Source organism: Silurus aristotelis (assembly GCF_946808225.1).
Source record: "Silurus aristotelis genome assembly, chromosome: 1".
Lineage (NCBI taxonomy): Eukaryota > Metazoa > Chordata > Actinopteri > Siluriformes > Siluridae > Silurus > Silurus aristotelis.
In genome coordinates, this window is record NC_139574.1 from 17,877,873 (window position 1) to 17,897,435 (window position 19,563).

The following is a 19,563-nucleotide window of genomic DNA, read 5'->3' on the forward strand; positions in this document are numbered from 1 at the left end:
ATTGAGATTATTCCCACTCTATGCTGAGCTATTTTTCCTCAAAAGCGAGAAGCGATAAACAGTTTAAAAGTTATATTTCTTGTTTTGAACAGCCCTATTTCATATGCCCTGATGTGAAGCCCCCCCTCCTGGGAGCTCAGTAAATCAAAGAGAATCATATTTTTGTTCTCTACATTGCTGTAAACTATACTGATTCTTAGGTCATGAGTGCAACACTGCACATAAAGTGTAAATAAGTTTAATTTATAACATAGTATATCAGTGTCTACCGCTTGAAAGAAAAACCCTGTAGGGATCCAGGAAATACTTATCCTGCTAAATTGTTTGTATTTCCCATAAAATATACAATCTGTAGTGTTCAATTACTCACAGGGGATAATTATGATTGATTGAATGGCACATTAACCCCCAAGTCACTAATATTAACTACTAGGAAATATTGGGTAAATATTCAGTAAAAAAAAAAAAACATTTAGGTAGTTTACTATGAACAAGAAGCAACTATATACAATATAATTTTGTTAATCCTTGAAAAATATGAACAAGAAATGATGTGCTTAAAGGGCAGATGTCAACAGACCCAATATTCACCGGGGTTCTTTTTTCTTTTCCCTCTATTGTAAATCTTTATGTGTCATAAATAAGAAGTGTTACCATGTCCTTCCTTCAGAGTTAATGATGGTAATGCCCAAAAGATTGTAGTGTTCTTCACTAGGAATAATGGTCTGCAAGCACATAATAACCCATTATCAATTACTTAACTAGTACAAGCTAGTAGCTTCTGGAGTTATATACCTTTTTACTTTAATGAATTAGCAATCTATTACTTTATTATTGCTTACTGTAAATACCAGTTAAAATTATCCAGAATAAATTAGTAGTTAATTACAGTGACATAAGTTAAATGTAAAACTGAAACTTATTTCATATCTGTGCACTCACACAAAAGCTACTTATGAGTTATTGAGATAATAAAGGCTTCTGTGTATGCTGCTGGTATGAAATATTAAATATGTTTTACAGCATTTTATTATAAAACCAAATCTAAAAAAGAAGTTTAAGTTCAAACCGAAATGTACAATGTAAGCCACACAGTTGGGTGTGCCACAAACTAAATAGCTTCTGCAATAAAGTATTCACATACAACAGACCTCTTACTGAGTTATTCCACTCTCACGAAAGAAATGTATTCCTGAGTCATTGCGTTGTCATAACTGGTAAAAATGATTTCAACAACAAACTAATGGTCTGTCCTGATTCATTATGCAAAACACACTGACCTCCTCCTCAGTTTTAAATGCTGCTCCCAGATGAGTTTGAAGCAGAGCACTCTCATTATATCCATCTATGTTTATTCACTGTCACTATGAATAAGAACTGAATGTATAAATGAGTATTAATTTATTACAGTATCCACTTTATTTGGCACCATGATATAAAATCTTCATACATTTCTTCACTTTAGTTCTGTGAAAATTCTACAAGTTCTTGTAGCACCACTTGTCAAATCCACTTGAGTAATTATATTAAAGTGCAAAAAATACATCAAACGATCACTTCTTTCAACATATAAAAGCTTTTTGAAATGGTAGCGTTAATAGTCATCATTTTTTGTTTCTCTGACATCAAAATATCTTGTATTGGGTAGTGTGTACGAGTATTCATACTTATAAAAATTTTGTTTTTTGACCGAATAGGAAAAGTTTTAACAGGTAAAATGCCACAGTTTGCACTAAGTTCTAAAAAAAATCACAGTTCAGTTTCTAACTATTTTTTATAGAGTCTTTATTTATAAAAATTCCAAATATGTCTATTCTGTGGTCTTAAATGCACTCTAGTTCAGCTCAGGCCATTGGTTTTTTCTCCCACACTGCCTGCTTGCCACATGGCAGGGTTTTTTTATGTACATCTGTGAAAAAGGTGCTGCATATCTTCAGCTGTACAGGCCACTGATGGTGGCGGCTTCTTTCTGGTATCCAAAAGATGCTTATATTGGTTAACACTAATCTGCCCTAGATTAAAAAGCTATAAAACAGCGAATAAAAGAATATTTACTTTATATATATTAATAAAGTAAATATTTATAGTTAAACATACTAGTGAATTATTACAAAAAATGTTATAGGCATTTTATAAATAATCCAGGTCAGCTTCTGAAAAAAAAATATATAGCTGGGACTTCAGTGAGAACCACTATATTAAGGAAAGGCCAATGCATGACACATACAGCTGCATTAAGCTTTATTGAGGACATTTAATAATAACACATTTTATAATTTGCGCTTGCAAATTATTGTAAGTGGTTAGTTATTAGTCAGTCAACCGACTATTATCTGTAGTTTATACTCTAGTAAAGCCTGTGCAATAAAAACGCATGCTGTGATATGTATATGCTCTTTCATTATACAGTGCTTTTGTTATAAAGGCTAAATGTACACTCTCTAGTGAAATTTGAAAAGAAAAAACATAACTTAAATATAAATTTAACATAAATAATGCACTTGTGTATAAAGTCATGCGTCTTGATGCAAAATGTGGCTTATAATATCCTTTGGCAGCCAAACTTTTTGCACTGATCGTATGCTCTCTGTGCTGATGTGAAATTTAACAGTTGTGCTGTTAAACATAAAAATAAAACTCTAAACAATAAAAATCAGTGCACATAAATTCATAATGGAAAATACAGTTGAGAATTTATCTTGAGTGGAAAAAGCCATGTCTTTCTATTCATGGCTTATCAGTCTCTGTAAAACTTTGCAAACTCTGTAAAGACCTTTCCAACTAACTATCAAGATTTGGACCACACACTTATGTGGCAACATTGGCCTTATTGTCGTTAATTATTATTTTTTATTATTAAGGCAGACGATGAATTTTATGCTTAAACTTAACTTTAACATTGAACTCAAATAACCAGACAGTTGCATTTTAGTTGTTTTAGCTTTTAAAATTCAAGCTGTAATCTTCTTTTTTTCATGGTCAAAACATGTCCACACCATGTCAGATGTGAGAACTAGTCAGAGTTCACAAAACACATCTGTAGTAAACTTCACAAGCCCAAATATATTCATGTGGATTTAATGTCTGTGTTTCATATCACAATAACTGACAAAAGAGAAGAAATTGATTTGGTCGCTGATAAACGTACAACTTTTTTAAAGATGGACTTTTCAAGAAAAGCTGGACATCATCAGGAAAGGTCAGCCAAAACAGTTCAAAACAGCTGTTTAGACTCTCTTTTAATTATTTATACTGTTGTGTTTTGTTTCCAGCTGAATTTGCCAAAGGTTTGTCTTCATTTTAAATCCAGAGGAAACTGTAATGCATAAATATTCACAGAAAACTCGGGGTAATTTTATGAGGTTAATTTTGATGCTTCTGCTGTATGCAGTGCAGCTGTGGCTGCATGGAAAGGAAACTTGTTAAATTATTGTTAATTGGGTTTATTGCTTTAGTAATGACATTCATTCTCACTCCATACTTATCAGTGATGCAGCACTCTGATATACTTCGTTTCTGTATAATATGGGTTTCTATAGCCATTTCATCATATTGATGGTATTGGTGTATTGATTCTGGCAGGACACCACTGAAGGCCTTAGAATGAAATGCACATAAGTTTAAATGAGGGTATAGAATATAGATTCTATTATATATAATGTGTGTATGTGTGTGTCTGTACATGTATGTATACATAAACTGTGTGTGTGTGTGTGTGTGTGTGTGTGTGTTTGTGTGTGTATGAATGTATGTATATATATATATATAAAATCAAATTTTATTTGTCACATACACATACATACAGGGTACGACATGCAGTGAATAGTGAATGCAGTGAATATATATATATATATATATATATATATATATATATATATATATATATATATATATATATATATATATATATATATATACACACAGAATATATACAGTATATATAAACAACATAAACCTCTTAATAATTGTTTTAAAAAAATAACATTCTACATGGCTCTGGCATGAAGGAGTTGGTGTGGAACCTAAAATGAACTGAGATATAGCAAATTTAGAAGTTTAGAAGCACAACTCCCACTGCCTTTATTAGACTGTAAAAAAGACAGAACTCATAACCACACACTCCAGTGCTTATATTTCTCACTCTCCACTGTTTGTATTGTTTTTAAGATTTATAATCTCACACTTAAAATCACCCAAATGCGTACAGGTTCTCCGTTTGAGTCTGGTTTCTGTCAAGGTTTCTCCCTCATACCATCTAAGGGAGTTTTTTCTTGCCACAGTCGCCCCAGGTTTGCTTGTCACGGATAAACACACACAATTCACTTACATGTAAATATGTTTGTTCACATCATATACATTCTGTAAAGTCTATTTTAAAATGCACTATAGAAATAAACTTGAATTGAAATTCGGATTGAATTATAGGTTAGAGGATCGTTCTGTTTTTTTCCAGTCATATTATAATAGTATTTCAGCTGTATTTGAAATCAACAACGACGCATACATTCTTTAAGTAAATCCAGAGGTAAAGTCTCTTTCTGAAGCTTTAAACTCGCCTCTAGCGCTGGAGGCGTGTCCATGTACCCCAAACCGCTCCTAAAAAGCTTTCCGTAACCACATGATTTATTCATAACCTATCGTCCAATCAGCAACTCTATGTAAATGAGAAGAGTATAAATAATCAAGCCTGCGCGCAGAGCGTTTTAGAGAAGTTATGAATTAGAGATTGTGCGCAGTAAAGTAAAACCGAACCGTAAAAGGACCTGAAGACGTCGAAACTTTTAAAGGCAACCAACAGAATTTAGACATAAACAAATACCAAAGTTAAACATTTGTTAGATTTCAGTTTAGAAAGTTGTCTGTTTTGTGCTGCATACTATCCAGCGACCAATATCTTTTTAGTTTTTTTTTGCGATTGATCTCCTGTCTCTCATCGCCATGTCAGTCGGTGACACGTTGGAGGACAGTCGGCGATTCTGTGTCTTGTCTTGGGAACAGGTGCAACGTTTGGACTCTATTCTTGGCGAATCGGTTCCTATTCACGGCCGCGGAAACTTTCCGACACTTTCTGTTCGGCCGCGGCAGATCGTTCAGGTAAAACAGAACATTTGGCTTCTATTCTATTCTATTCTATTCTATTCTATTCTATTCTATTCTATTCTATTCTATTCTATTCTATTCTATTCTATTCACTTTACTTCTTGACTTTTTTCCCTCTTTCTTTTTTTAACATATCCTATCATAGGGGAAATCCTTGTAAATTGTCTAATTACCAATCGTTTTAATTGTAATGTCTTTTTTTCAGGGCAATTAAAAACATTATTGGTTGTGTAAAACAGAGATATTTAATATTGCATACCCTCTGCAGAGACCTATTTTTCTACAGTAAAAAAAAAAAAAAGCAACAATTTATATCACTGAAATTTCGGTTATAGGCTGTGTTTGCAGTGTGTAGGTCTTAAGAAACTTTCCTTAAGAAAGTATAGGATAAGCAAACCTTTTCAGCCTTTGCCCCTTGAGTCTTCCTGAGCTGATTAAACTGCGATATGAATGAGTCAGATGTTCCTTTAAATGCTGGCCTTCTCCCCCTCCGACCCTTCTTTTCACCCCCCTCGCACCCCGCCTCCTTGGGACAGCACTCTGGCATGATTTCCCCAAATCCCTCACAAAAAAAGTTTTGTCAGTCAGGGGAATCCTGCATTTTGTAAAAGTCTTTTTGAATCCCAGGAAAGCTGTGCATTTTATGTGTATAAGCAAAACATCCATCTATCTAAAAACATGTGTCTGGTTGCCCATGCTGGGTCTGGAATCATAATCAAATTTCTTTTATATTAAAAACCTAGCCACTTAATAAAAGTGACTGACAAGTAGACTTATTTGAAATAGGATTATATAACAGATGTTCAAGTAATGTGGTGTTGCATAAAGGCACCATCCACTTGAAGCCATTGCAGACTCTCATCTTATTGCCATATTTGTATAGATCAGTTGAGCTTTGCCTTGAAATTTTCAATTCCAGATGGCTTTTAACACAGAAGATGATGTGTGCATGCTTAAACATTACTAGTTCTTGTTGACTCCACCTCAACTGAGAAAACGAAACATGAAACCTAAAGTTTGATGTGTTTTTCAGTCTCTAAAATAATACCTTATTATCACACACACACACACACACACACACACACACACACACACACACACACACACACACACACACACACACACACACACATTTCTTTTTCCATGCTTAGGGCACAATCAATTAATGTGCATTTTCTTATACTGTGAAAAGTATGCCAATGTTAATCTGTTAGGAAAGCATTCTATCAGGGTTAACTGTCTGATAGTACTGAATAGTAATTACTATGTTTTCTTTATTGGATACCTTTCTTAGCCTCCCTGTTCTAAACATTCTACTGTTTAACGGTGTAGGTGTATTCTTTCAGGTAATAGTCTTTCAGCTTTCAGATAATAGTCTAAATACATTTGACTGATGTGTAGCCTTGTTAAATATATTACTATGTAATTATGTTGTTATGGATTTGATACTTTTAGTGTTGAATCCCTAATTATACTAATGTAAAGGTATGAAAAAGAGATTTTTATCTCAATAATGTTTTTTTTAGTTTATTTAAGCAGAGGCTTTTAAATCGTCAGATGTGAAAGCCACTTTGACATGCGTGTGTACTAGCTCTGGCAGAGTTATTGGGAATGTATGGCCCCTTGGGCACATTGTATAAAAAGCCTTACTCATTAAAAAAATTAATAAATAAATAAATAAAATGTAATAGTACATTTGTAGGCTTCTTGAAAATTGCACCATTGCAGACTCTTCCGAAATAGATGAATAGATTAGTTGGGTAATGTTTCATCTACTGACTTTTCTCTGAAGAAAGAGTAATGCTATAATTTGTATTCCCAAACAACAGAAAAAGACTGATAAACAAACTTTTTTGTGATGTCAGAGTAAACAAGAATTTGTAATAAATCCAAGCAAGAAGCTGAGATATGCAAATAGCCATAGACACACCTTTCAACCTACGTACGCTCTAAAGAAACAGCTTAACCTAATAATTATAAGTAGCAGGGTAATTATGAGACTGATGGAGTTAGCATTTGTTTTTATGTGATTAATTCTACTGTTATTTGACAGTGATTACAGGTTCACACAATTTTTATCTGCAGGGTGTATTCCACACTAACTCTATTTCAAAAGACCAGGCAAAATTCCAATAATATTTCATTTCACAAAAGGAAATATTCTTAAATTATGCTTGGTTACTGTGGCAACAATATTATTTTGAAAACATACCTTGTGAAGCTTAGCTTAGCTAGATTACTTCTACTGGATATTCCACATAATGTCACGATTCTCTTTGTAATACTTATATATTGATCCAAGATATAAAAGCTACAATTTACTTGCAGGTACATTTAACTAGCCAAAGATTATATTTTTAGGTTATTTGTCTCGTTAGATAGAGATTGTGTATAAAGCATCTATGACACCACTTCCAGTGTCATTTCAAGACAGTGGAGATCCTCGAACATTTTCAGAGAAGATTTTGTAATTACTGTGATTGTAGTATTAAGCACAAATTGAAGTGAAACTAGAAATTCCTTCTCAATGCTTGCCTTTGGCTTCGACTCAAGTCATATTTTTTTGTACTTGTTAAAAATGCCCACTTGAATTATTATGTTATTTGATTCTTAGTCATAGTCTACTGACTAAGTAGGCTTTTGGTTTTCTTAATTGGTCACTCAGAAATTTCTGTCCAAAACATTTCTATGGCTTTATTGATGCCCAAGGGATTTTATTTTTCTTAAAATTATGTGTTCTAATATATAATCTGTGCTTGACAAAAAGGTGCTTTTTCTTTACAGTCTTTAACAGACTTTTTGCTTTTTCTGCAATTAACTGTCGAGACTGCTAGAGTGTAGTGTGCACATATTAGTCTCAATTACTGCGGTTTTGCTTGAATAAGTGGGAACATGTTGTACCTGCATTTTGTCATTGGAGCATACTGTGTACTATGGAGTGACTGTCAGGCTTATTTTAGCAAGTCTGTTTCAGACAAACCTGCAGTAGTAGATTTTATGACTTTTTTCTTTTGCATGGAATACCACCCAAGTTACAAGTAGGCTATTTCAATTCAGTATAGTCAGCTGGAGGTCAGGGTGTATACCAGTGTAAAATATATGCACCGTCACAGTTTCTTTCCTGCTCTTCAATCTGTTCCACAATCATGGTAAACCTGCGTATATGATTTAACAATTCAGCTCACTACATAAAGCCCATACTATATTTCAATATATAAATAGCATGTATAGTAGTTAAACTTATATGTTGCATTTTGTGTGGATTGAATGACCACTGACCCAGTGTTCATTGTGGAGGGAGGGAATGCAGACTACATGTGATGACCTTAATTGCACTTGAGGTCATACACAGGTTTAGCTCATTAACCTATGACTCTGTAAATAGTGTCTCCAAGTGTTTCAGCATTTACAAAACTTCCCAGTCTTTCTGTTTTTTTTGGTTGTTTTTGTTTTTATTGTTTTTACAATATCACACAGATATTGATGAGAACAAACTGTAGCATAGCAGTAAATCAGTAAACTCAAATTGCATGTTTAAACAATTCTAAGAAATGTTCGCTTTCTTACCAAAGATAAGCTTAAATAATGATCTAAATCTATGGGGGTATTTGCATTTCCGTTTCATTTAAAAAAGGTATTCAACAACTCACAATCAGCAAGAGTTGCAGGCAAGGTTGCAAATATATAGACAAATAATTAGATAATGCTAAATTGCTTGAATGTCTATTAAACTGGGTTAGAATCTGTATTAAATAGGAGCTATTTGGTTTTATTTGGTTGAATAGCTAAATATTAAATGTTGTCTTTGTCTTTCTAGGTTGTACGAACTCGGCTGGAGGAGCGAGGCATCACTGTGCGGGATGTAAAACTGAACGGCTCTGCTGCCAGTCACATTCTGCATCAGGACACAGGACTAGGCTACAAGGATTTAGACCTGATCTTTGGCATATCACTGTGTGATGACCAGGCATTTAATCTGGTTAAAGATGTGGTTCTGGACTGCCTGCTTGACTTCTTGCCCCAGGGCGTCAGCAAAGAGCGCATCAATGCACTTACTTTGAAGGAGGCCTATGTGCAAAAATTGGTGAAGGTGTGCAATGACTCAGACCGCTGGAGTCTCATATCTCTGTCCAACAATTCAGGCAAGAACGTGGAGCTCAAGTTTGTGGATTCGCTGAGGCGGCAGTTTGAGTTCAGTGTTGACTCATTCCAGATTGGACTGGACTCCTTGCTGCTCTTTGACCGCTGCTCCGAGACGCCTATGTCCGAGAGCTTCCACCCCACCGTGTTGGGGGAAAGCATGTATGGAGACTTCCAGGAAGCTCTAGGCCACCTTCATCATAAAATCATTGCTACACGCAGCCCAGAGGAGATCCGGGGCGGTGGCCTTTTGAAGTACTGCCACCTCCTGGTGCGGGGCTTCCAGCCAAAGTCAGAGACTGAGATTAAATCACTTCAGCGCTATATGTGCTCCCGGTTCTTCATTGACTTCCCAGACATTGGAGAGCAGCAGAGAAAGCTGGAAGCCTACCTGCAGAACCACTTTGTGGGCATGGAGCACAAGCGCTACAGCTGCCTCACCACACTCTACCATGTGGTTAACGAGAGTACTGTATGCCTGATGGGCCACGAAAGACGGCAGACATTGAACCTTATCTCCATGTTGGCACTGCGGGTGCTGGCTGAACAGAATGCTATAACCACGGTCACCACGTGCTACTATCAGCCCGCTCCTTATGTACGGGATATAAACTTCAGTAACTACTACATAGCTCATGTGCAGCCACTGGTTCACCCCTGCACTAACTCCTACCAGACTTGGCTGCCCTGTAAATGACCCAAAGAACTTAAAAAAAGAGAAAACTATAGAAAAGCCCTTGAAAGGGATAGTTGTCCCACCCAACCTCTGGTGGAGTGATATGGATGCACAATAAATTCCCTTCTTGTTTTTTTTTTCTTCTCAATGAAAATGAGATTATAAGCAATGGTATCCTGAAATGATGTTTCAGTATAAATAGTAAAGTGGACTGATAATTTACTGCTGTATGTCTGACATGAGCCAATCCTTTTGCATATTCTCTTGCAATTCATTTTGCTGACTGGATTATGGGACAGTTGGTCTTTTTCATATGTAGCAATTATTATGTCTTGCAGCACTTTTTGTTAGCCTATGAAACAAAAGCTGCGTTTTTAAGATAATGTTCAAAACTTTTTTTTTTTACTTTAGCCTGGCTGTGGTTCAATCAATCTGCTTCCTTCTGTTAAAGGACCAAAGGCATTTTTTTTTTTAAGAAGGCAATGTTTGTAGCAATTCCAAGTGCCTAAAACATAATCCATGTCCAAAAAGGTGAGAACTTTTGTGCTCTCATTATTTCTGTATCCTATATTTTCAGGGATAGAAGCATGTATTTTCATGTGATTAAAAGAAATACCAAAACCTTAAAGTGTCCCAGATATGGTTCATACTTTCAACCTAAAGCAACTTCACATTTTGCAACAAATGCAACATGAACTGTAACTAATTTGTAGTCAGATAACCAATGTATACTGAACTGAAAGTTATGGGCTGAATATGTGCTATGCTTCAGCTGAGATGATGGATCCATTACAGTTCCGGTACATGAAACAGGATCCTTTCTAAAGCACAATGACTCCTCTTTCTTGTCTGACACTAAAGCTAGATACAATAGCCTTTTTGTTAATCTACCCAGTAGAATCAGAATCAACTTTCCTGTAAATTGACACTATACTTATGTTTGCTAAGTTCATCAACTCTTTGAGATGGTAATTAAATTGAGGATGATAATATAGCAGGTGATTGCTTTGGCAAATCTTGCTAGCAAATTAGTAGACCTCATGAGTGATATTTTGATGTAAGAAGGTGATGAAAAAATTTCCAGCTTACAGGAATATAGGCAATGACCTGTAATATGTAATTTATGATTCACAATAACTATAATATGAAACACATTTTAATTTCCATTAAAGGGCAGAGGTGCAATTCTTATTGCAAGCAAGATATTAGTGGCATACAGGTCATTTATACATACTCCGTTCACACATGTAAGCTCTGTTTAGCAAACTAATGTTGAAAATCATCATGTCTGGAATGGACTCCTGGTAAAGTTTATACAAAATGCAGTATTTATTTTTATTGCAGCCTCTTGTTTATTCTTTTGTGTCACTTACATAAAAGACATTCTTGTGTTTGGCCTTACTGGTTAATAAAAAAAATTCAATAATAATAATAATAAAATAAATATATTAACTGCGAATAATCACAGATTAAGGGTTATGATTTACAAAATTTTGGTAATTGCAATTACACAGCAGAATTAACAAAATTAACAATTACTTCAAAGTTATTTAAAATGCATTTAATACTAGAAAATCAAGTGGCAATCAAGCAAAAATGTATTCAATCCTAAATAAGATTTTTTCAGAGCTTTTTTGCAGTTAGTTGAATAAATACAATTTATTTTGCAGTTAAATGTCAAGCACAAAGAACAGCCTGAATAATTTACATTTCTGCATTTACATTTCTGCATTTGATAGATGAAAGACAGAGATGCCTAAGATAAGCACAAGACTGACCCCTTAAATTGCTCCCTAGGAGTGTATATATCAGATGTCTGTATATGCAATCTCACAGGTTAAGTCTATGGATTTCTGCTGTTGGTACTAAATTCTCAATCTACCATCTGTGTGCCTGGTCAGAAGGTTGTCCAGTTTTGAGCCTGTGCACATTTCTGCCTCACTGCCTCTGCCATTTCTGGACTATTGTGCTTGAAAATTCCAGAAGATCAGCAGTTCCCAAACCAGCCTGTCTAGCACCAACAATCCTGCCATGCTGAAAAAGACTGAAATCAAATTCTTTCCCCTCTCTGATGGTTGATGTGAGCTTTGCCTGATGTTGCTTTACCTGTATTTGCATAATTTTATGCACTGTACTGGTGTGACATGTGCAGCTCATGAAATACTGTCATGAATCAGTAGGTGTACACATGTTTCTTATCAAGTGTTCACATGTGTGACCACAGGTATGTGAAGGGCCTCCTGGCTAACACAGTTTTATTTTCCCTTATTATGCTAAGCTCAATGTACTGTATAGCAATGTCTTCTATATAAATAAGATTTATAAAATGGTATACAAATTGGAAAATTTGCGATGTTTTAATATTTAGTACAAATTCTAATAGATACAATCCAAACACAGCAGAGGGGTTAAACTTTGACATTTGTATCCATTTTCATACAAATGCACTTTACAAATGAAGGAAAGCAGTGAAGTTTTAATGGTAAATTAATTTAGTCCTTTTGTCCCCTTTTCTCTGTGATGCAGGCAACCAATGTGACTACAAGGTCCACAAGGAAAGAAAAAGGCAAGCTCTTCTGTGATGCAATTCAAAGAATGAGCAGCTGATAAAAGAGGGTTCAGCCGGCTCAGCCTTGTGTAGTCGAGAGTACTAGCAATATTCCTACTGTACATTGGAACACAGAGAAAGAGTTGATAGTGATGAACAGAGCTTGGTAGAGCTTAGGACATCTGTCTAACATGTAGCGACATATTCTACTCCTCTTTCACTGACTGCCTCCTATTCTCTAAGCTTGCAGGAGAGTGCTGATAGCCCACCAACAGAGCACTTTAAAAGGGGAACTTTAAGTGTAACCCCAGAACGTGACACACAGCATAGAGACCACCTTGGCAATTTTACAGCTTTATTCTCCAACTAATGCAGTGGATCAAATGCCTAAAACATTTCATTCTATATGAGCCCAAGCAAGTAACTGAGCCTTTACTCACTGCACTATTTTAATAAAGGAACTCTTATATTTATTAGATAGTGGGTGGAATCTGTGACTTTGTATGAGAACATTCATAATGGTTAAAATGGCTAATTTGTTAACCATATGGCTAAAATCAGTGTCAGAGTAGTACTAGTACAGAGGCGGTTGGGCTCTCTAATGGTAGGAAACATTGCGTCGCAAATCTCTGTGGCAAGAGCTAGTGGTGTTAGCACTTGCCGTTGGTCCTCAAGGAGATAAATCCCACATGGTAGATTCAATGTGTTCTTATGACAGCACTCCAATCTAATGAGAGCCATAGCCATGTGCATGGGAAAACTATGGGTCTATTCACACAATTGAGATTGACTCAAATGTCATACAAGTGGCTGGTAAAAACAGCAGGCAAATCATTGGTTTACAGACACAGATTCAAAAGGCATTGTATGACTATATCTACTTAGTTTAAACATGGGCAAAAAAATATGGAAAAGTGGGCTACATTTGGAAGCTCTGAACCATATACAGTATTGCTTTGTGTAAACTGCCTTTCTAAAAGACTGGGCATAGGGGAAATTATGTAGGATTCAGCATGCACCACATTGGTACCAGAAATAGACCAGAATGCAAAAACAGAAAGTAGGTCCAGATCAAGAAAGATAGAAAGAAAAACAAACAAAGTTAAAACTGCCAAATAACAATTTACAAGAACCTCACATCAATTGTGAAATGGTTTAACCCTCTGCAATTCATTTCTTGGAGGTCTGAAATATCAGATAATTGTGGCAACTGAGCACACTGTTCACATACTATATTTAACAGTTTAGCTGTTCTGTATACAGAGGTGCAAGGACTGATTGACTAAAGAAGTGCAGTAACTGCTGGAAAAAAAGGCAGTAGTTGTTTCCTGAGTAGCAGGCCAGACAACCTGATGAGATTATTTTCAAGATTCCCAAAAACTATGCTTAGTTCACCACATTCTTAATGTCTCAAGACACTAATGTATTATTAAAACAGCTGCCAATCTTTATGTTGTCCATACCAGATGTGCTGTGCAAGGTACAGGTGAAGTCATGGTTCAGAGTTGATTACTGCTGTTAGTACTTGGCTATGAAATTAGCGCATAAGAAAACAGCACTAGTTCCGAAAGGAAACGACTCTGGCAGTCTTTCACTTAGTCACCTACCATTTTGTGTTCTATTTTTGTACCTTATAAAATTTCATGGAGGTGTATTTAAGGGTCAAAAGAGAAACAGCTGCTGTCACATTTAAATGGAGGAGGTGCACTTAGCTATTCATTCTCTGGTTTAAGGTGTCTTGTTTCAAGATAATTAACTGATTATATACGCATGCATTTAGAAGACTGCCTGAAACCATAAAATACATTTAAATAAATCTTTTTTTTTTTACATATTATATATATATATATATATATATATATATATATATATATATATATATATATATATATATATATATATATATATTTTTTTTACATATTCTTTTGTGTATGGATTGGGGTTTAGTTAATTTTAATATACATTTTATCTTTGTTGTTTTCTTCTTCTTCTTGACACATTCTTGACACAGTCTTCTTTTACATGTGATAAAAACGAAAAAGGACATCTAATTGCATTAGCATAAATAAATTGCTAAAAGTTTATGTTAGTAGTTTAATCAAATAAATTATTTGTATTTATTAGTTAATTTACTGGGTTGTCATGGTAATGAATTGTGTAGCACTGGTTCTTTTTTAGCTTTAAAAAACTGCCATTATCTATGCTTAATTATTGTAGGTGTTAATAAATATGTGTGCACACAGTACATGTACAAAGCAGACCAATGTGATGCATGTTTAAATTGTTTTTACTTTAAAGACAATACAAACATCTTCAGCCAACATTTCAAACTACCTGATAGGAGTCTGTTTTGATATGTTTCATTCAACACAGTGAATTTGTGTTAATACTGGCCCTTTTCCAATGTATGTTGTGTATTAATTATGTGAGACGCTTGATATTTCAGCACAAGGGAAAATGCTCATTATTTTTCTACTTCTTTAATTTTTGGATAAAGTATTGCAGTTAGACTGAAAGTTATAATATATATATACAGTGAGGAAAATAAGTATTTGAACACCCTGCTATTTTGCAAGTTCTCCCACTTAAAAATCATGGAGGGGTCTGAAATTGTCATCGTAGGTGCATGTCCACTGTGAGAGACATAATATATATAAAAAAAAAAAAAAAAATCATAATGTATGATTTTTTTAACTATTTATTTGTATGATACAGCTGCAAATAAGTATTTGAACACCTGAGAAAGTCTATGTTAATATTTGGTACAGTAGCCTTTGTTTGCAATTACAGAGGTCAAACGTTTCCTGTAGTTTTTCACCAGGTTTGCACACACTGCAGGAGGGATTTTGGCCCACTCCTCCACACAGATCTTCTCTAGATCAGTCAGGTTTCTGGCCTGTCGCTGAGAAACACAGAGTTTGAGCTCCCTCCAAAGATTCTCTATTGGGTTTAGGTCTGGAGACTGGCTAGGCCACACCAGAACCTTGATATGCTTCTTACAGAGCCACTCCTTGGTTATCCTAGCTGTGTGCTTCGGGTCATTGTCATGTTGGAAGACCCAGCCTCGACCAATCTTCAATGCTCTAACTGAGGGAAGGAGTTTGTTCCCCAAAATCTCGCAATACATGGGTCATCCTCTCCTTAATTCAGTGCAGTCACCCTGTCCCATGTGCAGAAAAACACCCCCAAAACATGATGCTACCACCCCCATGCTTTACAGTAGGGATGGTGTTCTTGGGATGGTACTCATCAGTCTTCTTCCTTCAAACACGTTTAGTGGAATTATGACCCAAAAGTTCTATTTTGGTCTCATCTGACCACATGACTTTCTCCCATGACTTCTCTGGATCATCCAAATGGTCATTGGCAAACTTAAGACGTGCCTGGACATGTGCTGGTTTAAGCAGGGGAACCTTCCGTGCCATGCATGATTTCAAACCATGAAGTCTTAGTGTATTACCAACAGTAACCTTGGAAACGGTGGTCCCAGCTCTTTTCAGGTCATTGACCAGCACCTCCCATGTAGTTCTGGGCTGATTTCTCACCTTCCTTAGGATCATTGAGACCCCACGAGGTGAGATCTTGCATGGAGCCCCAGTCCGAGGGAGATTGACAGTCATGTTTAGCTTCTTCCATTTTCTAATGATTGCTCCAACAGTGGACCTTTTTCACCAAGCTGCTTGGCAATTTCCCCGTAGCCCTTTCCAGCCTTGTGGAGGTGTACAGTTTTGTTTCTAGTGTCTTTGGACAGCTCTTTGGTCTTGGCCATGTTAGTAGTTGGATTCTTACTGATTGTATGGGGTGGACAGGTGTCTTTATGCAGCTAACGACCTCAAACAGGTGCATCTGATTTAGGAAAATAACCTAGGGAGACCTGGGGTGCAGTCAGTGTTTTAATTTATCCCAAAGGTATTCAGAAGGGATAAGATGAGAGCTTAATAGCAGGCCAGTAATGATCTTTCTCTCCAAAGCATGTAAACCATATTTTCAACAAGGGCATTGCCATGCTGGAACAGGTTTGGGTTTTAAAGTTTAAGTGAATGCAAAATTTTATTATAGTGATCTAAAGACGTCCTGTACAATTGAGTGTCCTCCAGCTTTGTGGTAACAGTGTAGAAAAGAACCACAAAACATTTTACTACAACAATTTTACTTGGATATATTTTAGAGTAGTTAATGTGCAGCTTGTATAGCAGTATATATTTTCTATATGATCTCAGCTTTACATTGTTTAACCACACAAAGTCACATGTCCTATTGATTATGTTGATGTTTTTGTCTGCTTGACAGAACCATACAAATTTATGTATCTTGTATTAGAGCAGTTACAATTTGGTGCTTTGAGTACAATTCTCTCATACTGACCACTGGCTGTTCAACATGGCACCTCATGGCAAATAACTCTCTGAGGAGTTGAGAATTCGAATTTTTACTCCCCACAAAGATGGCATAGGCTATAAGAAGGTCAGTAACTCCCTAAAACTGATTAACAGTACAGTGGCCAGGGTCATACAGAGGTTTTCCAAGACGGGTTCCAATCAGAACATCGCAAGGGTCAATCAAAGAAGTTGAGTCCCTGTGCTGTGAGTCCCGGTGCTTTAAAAAAAACTATGCATTAATGCTGCCAGCATTGCTTTAGAGGTTGCAGAAGCAGAAGATCCACTTGTCAGTGCTCAGACCATACACTCCACACACTACAACAAGTCAGTTTGCATGGCCATCGTCCCTGAAGGAAGCCTCTTCAGGAGGATTAAGGCAGTGCTAGATAACAATGGTGCTCACACAAAACACAGTTTTGACATGTTCACTCCCCTTTTTTTTTTTTTTTTGCCAGCTATTTAGACACTAATGACTGTATGTTGCATTATTTTCAGAGGACAGTAAATCTGTACTGCTATACAAGCTACACACTGACTACTCTAAAATATATCCAAGTTTAATTTCTATAGTATTGTCCCTTAAAAGATATAATAAAATGGTTGCTGAAATGTGAGGGGTGTACTCACTTTTGTGACACTGTATCTATATATACTTATCCTTTGTTTCTAAAGGTCTATAAGGTCAGCAAAGATTTGAATATTTGTAAAACTGTCTTTTAAGTGGATTTCAGCAGAGGTTATTTACTCAGGATACCACAGAGAAGCAAAAAACAAAACTTTCCTGCAGTCCCATTAATGGGGCTAATTACAGCAGGCAAACCATCATATTTTACTGATGATAATAGCTTCAGGTTGGATATACCTTGAACAATTTGTTCAAACAACAATTTACTTGATATCCTGGTGAATATTAGAAAAGGGGAATTTCTTGCATCTTCAGAATATTGCAAAACTCTTGGCCTTGACAGTATCATTTGTAAAACCTTATCTAAATATTTATGTACAAAGTGCATCAGTGTAGGAGTGTTGCAGTTGCTAGTAACAAATGAATGAGTATTCGCATATTGGTATTTATAGTAGATCATCTACCAATAATATAAGAAAAGTCAGTTAAAGCTTTAGACTCATCCAGACACTTTAAAAGGCATGGGCCCAAGACAGAACATCCTCCATCTCTAAATCCACAAACCACTGCATCATGATCACTGCGGTGCAATGCGACATAACAATTCATTACATTTCCAAGAGGAATGGTTCTGTACAAGAGAGGTTACTTAAATGTATTGAAGCTATCAAGGCCTAAACCAACTTAATCTACTAGATACAGGGCAAGAAAAAAAGAAAAAAGTACAGCAAGAACTTTGAACACACCCCATGTTACCCACAAGGACATTTGTACAGCCTAAAAGTAAAAGAATGAGGTTTTCACACAAAGGTCTTGATGATTTCATGAATCTGACCATGGAACCCATTAGACAGCATCTGTCAAACTAAGCAAGAAATGTGGTAAACAGATGGACCATGACTACAGTAGGTGTTTTTAATTAAAGTTTGTTTGGTGATCACATGACTTTTATGAGGTGACATTTGGAAGGAGCAAAAGGAAACACGTCTTTGCTGTACTGAATTAAAAACTGCAGCTAAGAATACAAATATAAAACTCTCTAAACACAAGTGAGCACTCGTGACAATCTTTTTTATTTATTTATTTATTTTTTCTGTACATCTACCTCACTCCATGAGTATGGAGTATAATTGTTGTTAAGCAATAACATCAAGTTATGATCTAAAGAGTATGTGAGGTAAGTGTAAACATGGTGATGTCACTTGGAGTGATGAAGTGCAGTGGGAAATGACAGTGGGACAGACTATGTGGTGTATATGGAATCTTCATGTAAAGGAGTTGAGGACCTACTGGGGAAGTGCTGCAGAGAGCCCAGAATAGCACACAGGCAGAAATGACATCTGTTATTTCACTCAGTCACAACTTCTGTCTCTGTGGATTACCTGACATGGGCAATGGATCATCCTGAACAAAACAGAACCATAAAAAATGCAAAACAAGTATAAATGAAAGATAAAAGACAGTGGAGAATACAAAATCAGAGCAAAACAGCAAGAGATAAAGACAGTCGGATAGGCAGAATGTCTCTCTTTTCCATGCGATTTTTCAAAGGGGAACCAGAGCTCTGCATTCCATGCATTGCCACTCGCTGACAAACAATCCCAACTTTATCTCCAGCACGTGGAGCAGCTGAATGAGTGCAGTGTTTGAGAAGGAGGATGGAGTTTACCCAGTGAGGGGGCAGAGCCACTGCCTGCTTGGCCAAGCACCAGTGCCCCTTTGAGCTTATGCACTCACAAACTAAACACATGCTGGTGTTAGGTAACCCAGAAGGCCAGAGTGTACAGAGAACACTCTGGAAGCAGATGGGCCGCCAGGGGCCAAGGGCAAGCATCCAGTAAAATGCAGCAAGGAAGGACATGAATGAAAAAGCAACTCATAAATTTTAGCACTGATCACTTAGCTCTAGAAATTGTAGATTAAATATTAAGACATTTTATTTGATTAATATGATTGCTTCAGTTTTTGGAATAATAATTGATTCAATTCTATTTGAGGTGAAGATGCTCATCCTTCTCTTTCATTGCAATTTTGATTTATTTGATTCATTTAAGGAAGTGTAGCCTTATTGGTAATATCAAATGCTGCTTTGTTG

General features: G+C 36.1%; 1 protein-coding gene across 1 annotated transcript; it reads left to right on the forward strand.

The window, feature by feature from the left end:
• The first annotated feature begins 4,687 nt into the window (after positions 1-4,687).
• Positions 4,688-10,544, forward strand: tent5ba (terminal nucleotidyltransferase 5ba). The gene is made up of 2 exons (XM_083569492.1): positions 4,688-5,094; positions 8,918-10,544. The coding sequence occupies exons 1-2, from the start codon at positions 4,939-4,941 to the stop codon at positions 9,935-9,937; spliced, it is 1,176 nt and encodes a 391-aa protein (XP_083425618.1). The 5' UTR covers positions 4,688-4,938; the 3' UTR covers positions 9,938-10,544.
• Positions 10,545-19,563: the final 9,019 nt, after the last annotated feature.